Raw genomic sequence first — 13,791 nt, 5'->3', positions numbered from 1 at the left:
TTGTCATCACATGGTGATGAAGGGCATGATAAAAAGACAACAAATACAACTGTGAATAGGACCAATTGACTGAAGGGAAAATAGTCTGCCTTACTGGTGGCGAGACTGTTTAGCATCCAGTAGTGTTTCTCCCACACTGCTTAGACACTGGGGCCTTTCATGCATCAAGCTATTGCTCTAGTGTTTTAGATTTTGTATTGGTGATGGATAAACAAGGATTTTTGCTGTCACAGAGAAACAAGAGCTGGCAATTATGCCTGAAGATTCTTATTTCTGTTGCCACAGAAAGGTTGTGGGATGTGTTGTTACTGACTAGCCTTTTAATAAATTAAATTGTACCTAGCATTGTGCCACTGAGAGGGGGGGGGGGGGGGAGAGAGAGAGAGAGAGAGAGAGAGAGAGAGAGGTGCCATATTGTTCAGTGACTCATGCCCTCTCTTCTTTATTCTATTGGCATAATGCTACTGCATAATATTTTAGTCACACAAAGAGAAGTGCCATAGGGCATGTTGGCTATGGTGCTCCAGCTCAGTTTTTGTTTTCTATTATTTGTCCCTTCCATTACATAAAATTCAGTCTGTGTCTCCAGAAGGTATATTCTGAACAATGAAAAGGAAGTGGGGGGGGGAGGTAATTGAAAGCTGGCCAGTTTTCAAAAGGTGAAAAGCTTAAGAATTCTTAGCTTCCTTTTTAACGAATAATCCTGTTTAGAGTGGCATATTAAATATAGTGTGCTATTCTTAGTTCCTCGGTTCCTTTTAACCAAAAGTACATTCTTTCAACTTGCACGCTATTGCTGCTATTGGTCTAGAGTGGATTTTTCTGGCATTTTTCAGCATGCAGTTTTTAAATTCTTACTTTGAGTGAAGTTCCACATATTTCCTTTCTTATGCTTTCAGCAATAAGCTTTCCTGGAAGTGTTTGTTAGTTGTCTGTGAAATGTTCAAAATACATTTGAGTTAGAGATTGTTTTTTTAAAAAATATATCAAGCATATCGACACAGCTCATTTTAATCATTGATCCCAAAATACATTGTAGTCCAAATTTTAAAATCACAAGGTTTTCTCAATTAAGTAAGCATGTGGAGAAAATGTAATGTTTCTCAATTTGAGCAGAAACAGCCTTGAGGAAAGAATTGTATAAGGTTGCCACATAAGGCAATTTTTATTTTTTGGCTCACTGTTCACACCGTGAAATTGGTTAAAATATGTTGAAATTAGGAAGAATTGTTTAAATATTTAATTTCTACACATCACATATTGAATTAGGCTGCAATCCTTTACCTACTTACCTTGGAAAAGTCCCATTGAACTCAGTGGGACTTAGATAAGTAGCCATGTGTAGGATGTCACTGTGTGTTTTTTTAAAAAGTAATAATTAAGATTATATACAGTGGCATGGTATAATATTTATATAGGCTGGTTCCTAATGAGCACGAATGAAAGAGAAGGGCAGAGTAATACAGAATAAAGAGGAAAATAGTTGCTATGTCTACACACGTAGCAAAATGTGATAAGAATACAGAAAAGATAGAATTGGCTGTAGTAGTATTTTAGGCAACAGGGGGATGCACTAGTTATGAATGTTCACCCTTGTAAAAACATCACTCTGCAATAAAAACTGCACATCAGTGAAACAGACTGTTGACAAGATCATTCCCTATAATACTAGTTTTATATCTTCAGGGAGTTCTTCATATAGGGATCCCTTGCCTGCAGTTTGAAGTGGTACGTTCTGTGTTTTCCCACCTTGGGTCTCAACCATCTCATTCCATCCTGATTCTAAATAGATGCAGGTCACAGATAGCCCCATTGAGAAATACTAAGCTGCATACATGTCATACATCTAAAGCACATGACTTTCCCCAAAGCATTCTGGGAACTGTACTTTGTTGAGGGTGCAGAGAATTGTAACTTGGAACGGGGTGTGTGTGTGTGAAACAACAATGCCCAGGATTCTTTCTGGGAAGTCATGTGCTTTAAATTGGTTTTAAATGTATGGTGCATACGCAGCCAAAATCTGACTTTAACATGAAAATGGTATTGATCAACTTACATGCATAATATTGTAGCAATGTCAGTGTGGCATAGTGAATTAAGTAGAGGTCTTGGACTTGGAAGACCAAGGTTCAAATGCCCCCTCAGTCTGCTCCCTCAGTGTACTCCCTCAGTGTACTCATTAGGCAGCATTGCATTAGGTAGCCTGTATCTCTGCTACAGACGCGGGGTGGCGCTGTGGGTTAAACCACAGAGCCCACGGCTTGCTGATCAGAAGGTCGGCGGTTCGAATCCCTGTGACGGGGTGAGCTCCTGTTGCTCTGTCCCTGCTCCTGCCAACCTAGTAGTTCAAAAGCATGTCAAAGTGCAAGTAGATAAATAGGTACCGCTCTGGCGGGAAGGTAAACAGCGTTTCCGTGCGCTGCTCTGGTTCACCAGAAGCGGCTTAGTCATGCTGGCCACATGACCCGGAAGCTGTACACTGGCTCCCTCAGCCAATAAAGCGAGATGAGCATCCGCGATTGGATCTAACAGTCAGGGGTCCCTTTACCTTTTATCTTTACACTTGCAGAGTAGGAAATACTGTTTTCCCCTATATACTTTCCAAAGTTCTGTGGACTAGTGTTGGTATACAAATATGTTAAGTACTTTTAATTTGGTTTTATGATTTTAAGTTCTTGCACTCCTCACCAACTACATCTCTCAAACAGTAGACGTTTTCCCTCTTTGGTAGTACTGCCCACCCAGACCTACTATTTTTTAATAGAAAGAGGAAATACCTCTTCTGCTTTGTGATGCCTGTTCCATTTGTACCCAGAGCTTTTAAAAGCCAGATCAGAAGAGATTATTTCTCAGGAAAAGATACATTGCTTTTATATTCTTTCAGAGTAATGGCACATATAAAATGTGTTATCTAAGAAATTTTGTACCTTTTGCTATAGGAGAAAGTAAGGAAGAAAGAACATTCCGAAACTGGATGAATTCTTTGGGTGTAACTCCTTACATTAACCATTTGTACAGGTAATATTTTTATTCTTGACTCTGGCCATTTAACTGATCCATGGTGTAACCCTCACTGGAAAATATTGTAATTGATAGGACTTAGTTTTGCTTGGATCAATGATAACACAGTACTGTTTTTCTGATCATTAGAGATGATAGGCTGGTATAGCTCAGTTGGTGGAGCCTTAGACTCTTAATCTCAGAGTTGTGGGTTTGAGCCTTACAAAAGATTCCTGCATTGTAGGGGATTAGACTAGATGACCCCCCTGGTCCCTTCCAACTCTGCAGTTTTATGATTTTATTATTTCTATGATTCAGAACTGGGACTGCCAGATTCAGAACGGGACTTCCTCATCTGGTATGCCCCGCGGAGGACCTTAAGGTCCATAAATAACAACACTCTAGAGGTCCCAGGCCCTAAGGAAGTCAGATTAGCCTCAACCAGGGTCAGGGCCTTTTCGACACTGGCTCTGCGGGATCTGATATCTTTCCGTAGGGCCTGTAAGACAGTTGTTCCGCCTGGCCTTTGGCTTGGAATCAGCCTGATCCCCTCCACCTCTTTCCTATTCCTTCTGTGATGGAACCCCTATTTGGGGACTTCCCTGGCTTTTTTTCTGGCCCATGTAGGACCAGTCTGGATAGCTGGCCTTGGTGAAGATTTGACGTTTTCTCCCCACAGTTTTTGATCTGGGCTTCCACTGAAATGAGGCTTCATTTTAAGTTGTATTTTAATCCTCTTTTTAAGTTGTATTTTAATCAATTGTTTTTATACCTGATGTTAGCCGCCCTGAGCCCAGTCTTGGTCGAGGAGGGCAGGGTATAAATAAAATTTATTATTATATATATAGAGAGATATAGATATAGATATATATTTTCTCAGTGACTGTGATAGTGAGTAAATAAGTAAGTAAATAATTTAGGAGGAAAAGAGAGGAGTACCAAGCAATGAAAGCCTCAGAAATTTACTTGGATACCCTACTGACTGCATTCATGGAACAAACAATTTATTTGTGTAAATATATATGTTTTCTCTCTCTCCCTCTCCCTACACTGACCAGTGACCTTGCTGATGCTTTAGTAATCTTCCAGCTCTATGAGATGATTCGTGTACCTGTACAGTGGAACCACGTCAACAAACCACCGTATCCTGCACTTGGGGGTAACATGAAAAAGGTTTGTAAAAGTGTCTGTTTTGGAAACCACAGTGGCTCCTCAGCCATTTGCTTAAGCCGCATTATCATGAATCGTGTTGGTGTCCCTGAATTATTCACCCTTGCTTAAGGTAGCGTATTAATATGGTTACAACCCTTGAAATACGTTTCCTGGTGTGGCCCTTAGACTGGACCTCAGCAAATACTTCACTTGGGATGAAGCATGCATGTCACAGAGGCATACATGCCTACAGAAAATGCAGTTTTCACCTACGGTACTGAATGAACTTACAAGTCTCGAGACATTGAGCAATATAACCATGATAAATGGCCAACACAGATCAGTCGAATGCAACAGAATTTAGAGCTGTTTCACAAGCAGGGAGCCAGAACTAAAAGTATATGCAGAGCAGGTCACTCAAGCGGCTGAGCTTAGCTGCTGAACACGTCTCAAGCTGCACACACATGCAGGATATTATTAAGAAATTTTGCATGTTTCATCAGGGGAACATTGAGATTGTCCTTGCCATTAATATCAATCAGTGAATCTGTGGCAGAAAACTCAGAACACATGTAGGGCAGTTCACCCAAGAAAAGTGAACCACATCACAGACCACACAGTTCAAGCTTCACACATGCATGTTTATTTAGAAAACAGATTGAAAACCTCAAGGCTTCTATTAAAGCCAGGAACAATGAATGCATCTATAGCAGAGAACTCAAAACACATGTAAGGCAGATATAATGCAAAACAGATTATGCAAGAAAGTGAAACCAAACCACTGTCTACAAGTCTAGTAAAAAAAGTCCCTCTGCATTACATATGGTAGGTGAGCATACATATGAAGCATACATATGTATGAGGGGAAACTCAGTCACCTGCACAGAACAGGATACAGACACTCTAAACATACAAACAAAGCCAGGATAGAAGCATTCTTGTACAACTATTGATACAACTACAGGAAAACAGCACTCTATGGCCTCTATAGTCATTGGAAGTAGGCATGTTAGGGCCACCTGTGTTATGTCATCACCCTGTGATCTTCAGATGAAAGGTAGTATACAAATTTAATAAATAATAATCTGATATGGAAGGCAAATGGACAGGCTGCACCCAGTGGGGACGTGCTTTCCTTACCTGAAGGCAACTGCCTCTACTAATCGTTCTTGCAACTTCATCTGAAGATCACTAAACCAAATGGGAACTTGGAAGAAAATGTTAGCCAGTGAGGCCAAAATCTAGAACTTCTTTCCAAGTTCACTCAGTTATCCCCAGGGATTGGTGGTGAGGTGTTTCAAGCCATGACCCACATATCCATAAGGAGGGGGCAGCTGTGAACTCTGCTTGTTGATGGGCCATGAGGAGAGTATCAAGTGGTGACTCACCATGGTTGCAGGTACCAGCATAATGGGTGCCATTTAACACTTCAAAAGTGGAGTATCTGAAACCAGCGTGGGTGCATGCTTAGTGCAAGATGGTTCTAGTCTTGCAGAACAGGACGACCATCTGGATAGCCCACTTGACATTCCTTTAGGTGTCACTGCTGAAGGTGATATTGTGACCTCTGAGGCATGTGCTTTGCCTGCTGGAGGAGGGATGTCCATAAATGTGACATCTCAATGCAATTCCTTGACTTTGCCAGTATAAGAACTGTGTGCTTTGAGGAAGGGTTCTGGTAATTGCATCCTAAGTGGTGGACCAAGTACTGGTGACCTCTGGTGCCACTACTTTAGCTGATCTGGATGTTGTTCTTTTTGTTGAGCTTAGATCTGGGTTTACTTATTATTGTTTACAGATGGCTAGATAATGTTCTTAGGAAAGGGAGGTGTGTTGTACAGTTCCGTTAAGAAAAAATGTTGGAAATGCTTGCCAGCAGAGGTGAGAGTATTAAATTAGTCAAATCGTATTTGCCTAGTAGTCCTTCACCAGGAGTGTATGCCTAGGTTTTCTGTGCCTTGATTCATATTAATAAAAGCTAATACTTTCAGAAGATTTGGATGAAGTTTGTCTAACTGCATGCCTAAGCAGCAAGCATGACACCATACATATGTATATTAAACACATTCATCTGCTGGTATAGGGTGCTCTTGCTGCACTGGTGTTATGGTTGGTTTGCTCCAATTAAAATATTTTGATAAACGATAGTTCCAAACATGGGCGTAGTCAGCTGCCTCCCCCAAATCAAGTAAATAAATAAAATTACTTAACTAACTGGCCAATTGCATCGCAGATAACTCGGCTCTGCTGCCTCAACATAAAGCCAGCCCCCCCCCCAATAAATCCTGGCAACGCCCATGGTTCCAAATAGTTTCTGACCTTGATTTGTCATTTCTTTTAGATTGAAAATTGTAATTATGCAGTGGAACTGGGGAAGTCAAAGGCCAGATTCTCATTGGTTGGGATTGGTGGACAGGACCTCAATGAAGGCAACCCAACATTGACATTGGCACTGGTATGGCAGTTAATGAGAAGGTGAGGATGTGTTATAGCTCACAAAACCAAAATGTTTCCAAAACCAATGTATGTTCTTCATTTGTTTGCAACCAGTCTGCAGTTTTATTTGTAAAGTCAGATAAATTATTTTCAGGTGTTTGTCTTGTCAGAAAATTCTTAGGTACAGTTTAGGAACTTGACTTTATCCAATCTGGAATATATGCACAAGTCATACGCTACAGAATTAGGAATCACAGCATAAAACTATTGAGCAACAAAATTCAGTAAACAACTGGAGAAACTTGGAGCAGAGAGCAGGCAGGCAGAAGAATGAAGCTCTTCAACTCATACCACAGCCCTTGTGTTTGAAATTACCGCCCACCATGCACAAACAGACATACCATTAAGCACCTGAGGGTGATCTATAAAATGCTTCCCAATGTGACTAGCGGCAGTAGTGCCTGCCCTGCGTCTGATTCTCTCTCATGTTTACTCTTTGTTTGGCTCTATCTGCCAAAAAGCAGTTGGGCCGTATTGTGCTTCACTTGGCTTATGCTGAAGTCCCTGCACTGTACTGCCTGGGGAGCAGTGGCGCTGTGGTCTAAACCACTGAGTCTCTTGGGTGTGCTGATCGGAAGGTTAGCGGTTTGAATCTGTATGATGGGATGAGCTCCCGTTGCTCTGTCCCAGCTTCTGCCAACCTAGCAGTTCAAAAGCATACCAGTGTAAGTAGATAAATAGGTACCGCTGTGGCAGGAAGGTAAATGGCATTTCCATGCGCTCTGGCACTCATCACAGTGTGTCCCATTGGGCCAGAAGCGTTTTAGTCATGCTGGCCCCATTACCCGGAAAGCTGTTTGCAGACAAACGCCAGCTTCCTTGGCCTGAAGCGAGATGAGCGCTGCAGCCCATACTCACCTTTGATTGGACTTCACCATCCAGGGGTCCTTTACCTTACCTTACCTTTTACTATACTGCCTGGTGCTGTGTCAATTTCAGTAAAGTTGCAGTTTGCTTTTGACCCTCCTGCTTTTTCTGTTCTCAATGTAAGCACATTTTCTATAATTTTTTTCTGTATGAAAGTTGTATTTTGTAACTGTTTTAACACGTCAGGAAAATACGGAGGAATTGTTAAATTCCTTATCAACTGCAAATACTTTGTTCTTTCTGTTACAGGTACACTTTGAACGTACTATCGGACCTTGGTGAGGGGGAAAAAGTAAATGATGCGGTTATTATTAAATGGGTGAATCAGACTCTTGCAAATGCAAATAAGAGTACTTCAATAACTAGCTTCAAGGTAATGAAGACACTCTAGAGAAAGGAAATGTGAATTGATCAGAAACATAATTATTTTGATGGGAATTGATCTATAGCAAAGGTTCTGCATTAGTTATTGTATATAAGTTGTGTATAAATAGCTGCAAATAGATTATGAATGCAAGTAGATTATGAATGTCATGAAAAACAGTACCACATTTAGATTACAAAATAATAGTAACACATGTTAATATAGATAGAAGATGATATGTGTGTAAATCCGTATTTGTAATGAACTTTTACTATGTAACTAGCAGAAATTTTGCTTAATGGAAATGAATAATTTTAGCATGCGACAGGAGGATTTCAACTTAACCAGTAATCCTAAAACCTCAGGATGGGTTTCTTAGAAGACAGTATTAAACATCCATCCCCTTTTGAGGCAGTAGTGCTGTTTGGGACATTTTTGTAATATGATGTTGCATTAAAACCACTAGAGGGAGCAGCCCTAACAAAGAGACTGAAATCTGTTTGGTGTGGTTGAGAATAAAACCGTTTCTGCTTCATAAAATATCAACATTTGCATAAGGTTTTAAGACATATTTGAGAATGGTCTGGTTGCAATATCAATTTCATTAGGCCTTGAGTCGATGTAGTTCTCTGAAGATTTGGCCATTCACCAGTGAAAATAAAAGTGTCGAATAAATGTTACATGAACATTTAGCCAATATTTTTCAGAGTTCAGATCAGTCTCTATTTTAGAAAGTGGTCTCGTGGCATTGGAATGACAGAAGAATAATAATGGACAGACGTAATCCACAATTATTAGCACTAGAATGGGATTTTATGGCCAGTTCATTTATTAAGATACATCAGCTTAATTAGTAGAGATAGGAGAACATTGCTGGGTTTAAAGGCACAGTATGCATCGTGGTGCTTAGAAGCTGTAAGAGCAAGTCTGAAATCATAGCTTTAATCTACCTGGTAGGAATAGCATGCTGAGACTGTGGAGGAGTAAAGCTAATTCTGTGGTGCCTCCTGCTGATTCCTTGATGTCATGCACTTGACTGCCCATCTGCTTTAACTGCTGGAAGGAGGTGAGCAGGGTCAGCTATTTTAAGGCAGAGAGGAAGTGCGTTTCAGTAACCAGGAAGAAAATGCAGTGCTCAATGGCAAGCTCAAAGTAGTATTAGGATTCTAGAAATAGGCAGATCATGCCACTTGCAAATAAGTAGAAGGAAATCCTATTCACAGAAGAAAGTCAACCTGAAAAAATATCCATAAACATACAGAATTATTCTGGGAGATGCAAGAGATTTTTCCAAAATCTTTTGATAGGATTTCATAACAAAATGTTATTAAGTCATAAGAGATATTTTATCATGGGAAATGAAGCAGCAGGTGGTTATAAAAGGTCATTTGTCAAAAAGGAGAAAATTCAAAAGTATTGAAAAACATGACTTTGACCGTTCATGATTCAGCAGTTATTACATACACTGTGTTTTAGCTGCCACACCATTATATTAGGATTTATTTATCAATGAGATAGTGGATAAAGAGAAGGGAGATACATGGTGAAAATACTGGTAAGAGTATTAAAGAAAATCCATTCATTAATGATAGTGAAACTTTTCAACACCTTCTCCTTCCAGGACAAATCCATAAGCACTAGTTTACCTGTACTAGATTTAATAGATGCTATTGCGCCAAAAGCAATCCGTCCAGAAATGGTCAAGAGGGAAGATCTTTCTGAAACAGACAAACTGAACAATGCTAAGTAAGTCTTTGCAGAATATTTCTTCCTTTATTATACACGGAGACTCTGATGCAGCCCAGATGTACATGGCTAGTTGTAAATGTCAACTAATTCCTACTCTGTTACAGAAAAAAAGAACAAATGGTCTGTGGCACCTTAGACTTAACAGTGTTTGTGCTGTAAGCTACTGTGGACAAGAGCCTTCTTTTTCAGATCCATGAAGAGTTATTCTCAGCTGGCAGATAAATGCCCTCTATTTCATATCTGCCTGCCTGTATATTTTAACATCATGTGTCTAATGAAGTGTACTGTTGTCAGTGCAATCAGGGATGAGGAGACTGGGAGGATGGGGTATATATTCAGGCTCATAAACATCAAAAAGATGCATCCAAACCTCTTCAGTGGGGCCCAGATCATCATTACAGTGTTACTGTGTGCATGTCAACCCATTTCTCTTTGCTGAGTTATGTATCAAGTGTTAGTAACACTGATTCAGCATGCTTTATATGTAGAAATGATATTGGAACTGTTGTCAGCTCAGATAAAGCTGCTTGCTCATCCAAAGAGGGGGATACCTGAGTTTTCATGGGTGGCATAATCCAGTGCTCAAATACAATGTTAATTTCTTCCTTTTTCTTTGAATGCCTTTCCCTTTAATGCCACAGCTCTAAATCAGTCATAGGAAGCTGCACATAGGAACTGTCTTAAAAGTTTTTTTAAATGCTGACACGCACAAAAAAATCTTACCTTTTGACTTTTTTTAAGCACATAAAATTCTATTTTCAGTGGTATGGTTTCAATAATATGCTGCTCTTTCTCATGAAAGTTGGCCCTTGAGAGTCTTTATCTTTCTGGAAGCAAGCTAAGACTTTCTTTATACTTTCTAAATATAAGCTGCTAACATGCTTGACTCTGCTACGCTATTAGTTTGTTTATTGTTTAGGCTTTTACTGCATGTTATAATAATAATAATATAATAATAATTTATTATTTATACCCCACCCATCTGGCTGGGCTTCCCCAGCCTCTCTGGGCGGCTTCCAACAAAATATTAAAATACAGTAATGCATCAAACATTAAAAGCTTCCCTAAACAGGCCTTCAGATGTCTTCTAAAAGTCTGGTGGTGGTTGTTCTCTTTGACATCTGGTGTTCCACAGGGCGGGTGCCACTACCGAGAAGGCCCTCTGCCTGGTTTCCTGTAACTTGGCTTCTCGCAGTGAGGGAACCGCCAGAAGGCGCTCGGCTCTGGACCTCAGTGTCCGGGTAGAACAATCATGTTATCTTTTATTATTTGAGTATAGTAGTTTTATACTACACATCACGACACTCCAGATGTTGGACTACATTTCCCATATGCCCCAACCAGTGGTGCCCATGATCAGGGATGATGGGAGTTGTAAGCCAACATCTGGAGGACCACAGTTCACCCACCCCTGCAGTAAATTTTATACCGGAAGGTGGAACAATAATTATAGTAAGTAAATAGCAGTTGTGTAATATTTTGTTTCACATCTATGGCTGCAAATTGTTTATAGGCAAGGGAAATGGATATGCTGATTGTTTGGTGTAGCCTGAATTTGATAAGCAATAGATCTTTAGAACAAAATAATGGCTATGCTACAATAATAAGGTTGTTGTATCTCATTAGTCAATGCCAGATGAATAATGCTACTTTTTCTCTCTCTCTCTCCAAGATATGCTATATCAGTTGCTCGGAAAATTGGTGCTTGTATATATGCCCTGCCGGATGACTTGGTAGAAGTGAAGCCAAAAATGGTGATGACCGTCTTTGCTTGCTTGATGGGAAGAGGACTGAACAAAATAAAATAAAGAAGATTTTTTTACAAATGTTTTCTGCCATGATATACACAATGAATGCCTCATTGTTTACAGACTAATGGAATTTAATAGCTGTAAAACAGAGATAATTTATATAAACCAATGTGGAGATGTATAGAGAGACTATTTAATATAAGAATTGTTTATATTTAAGGTTTCATCTGAAAAGTTTTATATATCAGTAATTTGTGAGCTAATGTAATGCAGTAATCACCAATAAGATTACAATGTTATATAGCCTTTTTAAATGAATATGATACATGCTGTTTTCATAGTGCACAAATTATCAAGATTTTAAAGTGCTATTTTAGGAACTGCTGTGAAATTAAGTTTTTATGTCAGTGTGTTATTAACGCGTAGTCTGCACATGAAAGACCTTGAAAGTCCTTGCCTTATTATAAGGGACTACCCAAACTCCTGTTGGAATTTGGGCTGCAAATTAAAAGCTTCTGATCATAAGGATTCTTTCTAGGGAGTAATTTTCATTGCACTGAATGGGACTGACTTCTAAGTAAAAACTCTGAGGTTCTGAGTACTAATTGATTTAGGCTACAATCCTAAAGTCCCATTGAATTATTTAGGGCTTACTTCTGAGTAGACATGGTTAGGCTTGCACTGTTAGTAGAGCAATCAACAAAAGTTCTAGTTGATTAATTGATGTACATTTTAATTGTTGTGGGTGAATTTAATTTGCTGGAGTTGCAAGGTAAGATCTTGGGAAAGGGGGAAGGGTTAGGCTGTTCTGGTTCTTATGTATTACTACACTTGGAAATTAAAAATACTAAACAATGAAGGCAGCTGTAGCTATAACACCCTGTTCCTTGGCCTTCATTAAAATACAAAGGTTGAGATGTGAGACTGGGACGTCCCTTATCAAAATCCGTCCCCTTTCCTGCACAGTCTCCCTTCACTCGTCCTCTGCAGGTCTATGCCATGGTTAACAATTATATGAGAACCTCCTTTGTTAAACATGATTAATACTAACCAGAGTTTGCAGTTAATTAGAATTTAGAAATCAAGAATTGGAAGCTGGCTTCATAAAGAGACCAATGCTGATTGTAGGCCTTAATCATGGTTTTGACTGGTGAGAGAAGGATGAGGGGAATTTGCTGTGGAATCAGCCCTTCTCTAATCCCTTAAATTTGATCAAATAATGAGACCCAATACATTTACAGTGGTCCCTGAGCAGTTGTTTTTGTGTATCAAAACTTCAGTATTTAAAAGACCTCTGTATTAATGTTAGTGTAGCATGCAGGTTCAGTTAAATTTAGGGAACAGTCAACAACCCTATACCCAGGGCTTTTTCTCAGCCGGAACTTACTGGAACTTAGTTCCGGCACCTCTCAGGTGGGCGCCGTTGCCATTATAAGAGAACAAGGGATGAGTTCATGGTGAGTTCTGGCACCTCTTTTTCTAGAAAAATAGCACTGCCTATACCCTTTTTACAATAGGGGGAAGATAAACTGATATAGAGTTATCATGGTGTAGTGGTGGCATTTCTGCCATATCCTGTAGCTCCTTAACCATTGCATCTTGATTATAGCATTGCACCCTTAGTCAATTTGATTAGTAGAAAATGTAGCTGGTTAAAGCAAATTTTAAAAATAAAATTGATCTGCAAACGTAGTATTGAAGATGGAACTTGCTGTTTATTTAAATGAGTTGCATTGCAGGAGATTGTATTAGATGACCCTTGGGGTCCCTTCCAATTCTACAGTTCTATGATTCTGTGTTTCAAAACTGAACATCCCCTCTTGTCAATATTGTTCTGTAGAAATGCTTGTAATATGAAACAACCTCAACATATTTTTTAAAGTAATTTGTTAAAGAAAAATTAACAATTGGTTGTGGTTTGTGGCATTGAATAAAACTAAGCACAAGTATAACAAGGACAATAAGCAAAATGAAAATTATGTACGTAGTAAGGCTTTCAGTGAGAAAATATCCAAGCTAAAATGTTATATTAAGAAGCAATAAAGAGAGATGACAGGTCCAGTTTGAGGCCTCTCTTTACATGTGATGAGCTTTCTTATAAATGTTTTTAATATGTGTGCACTTCCTATTGCTGATTTCTCATAGGAAAGTTGCATTAACTTGGCTCCTTATTGCAGACTATTGGTAAAAAGATTCACACTTATTTGGGCACATTCACACCATACATTTAAAGCACTGTGATACCACTTTAGATAGTTATGGCTTCCCTCAAAGAATTCTGCAAGCTGTAGTTTAAGGGCGCTGAGAGTTGTAAGGAGATGCTATAGATAACTACAGTTGTTTCAAAGTGTGGCTGGCTTTGTCATCCAAGAGGCAAAACCTTTGAGGCAGTTTACTGTAGGCACATACCAC

General features: G+C 39.4%; 1 protein-coding gene across 2 annotated transcripts in view; it reads left to right on the top strand.

Annotated features, from left to right (window-relative positions):
• Positions 1-13,458, top strand: part of PLS1 (plastin 1) — a 55,175-nt gene extending 41,717 nt beyond the window's left edge. The window contains exons 11-17 of one of the 2 annotated variants that reach the window (XR_014548077.1): positions 2,940-3,018; positions 4,059-4,173; positions 6,494-6,627; positions 7,765-7,888; positions 9,501-9,625; positions 11,301-12,198; positions 12,250-13,458. Coding sequence is in view for 1 of the 2 variants with exons in the window: in XM_083613805.1 (XP_083469931.1) it covers positions 2,940-3,018; positions 4,059-4,173; positions 6,494-6,627; positions 7,765-7,888; positions 9,501-9,625; positions 11,301-11,436 (713 nt within the window). In the remaining variant the exon portion in view is untranslated. Of the gene's footprint in view, positions 1-2,939; positions 3,019-4,058; positions 4,174-6,493; positions 6,628-7,764; positions 7,889-9,500; positions 9,626-11,300 lie in introns of both variants that reach the window. The other variant, XM_083613805.1, reaches the window with a different exon arrangement.
• The last annotated feature ends 333 nt before the right edge of the window (positions 13,459-13,791 follow it).

Source organism: Podarcis filfolensis, assembly GCF_964270895.1.
Source record: "Podarcis filfolensis genome assembly, chromosome: 5".
NCBI lineage: Eukaryota > Metazoa > Chordata > Lepidosauria > Squamata > Lacertidae > Podarcis > Podarcis filfolensis.
This window is presented reverse-complemented; position numbering and strand designations above follow the sequence as displayed.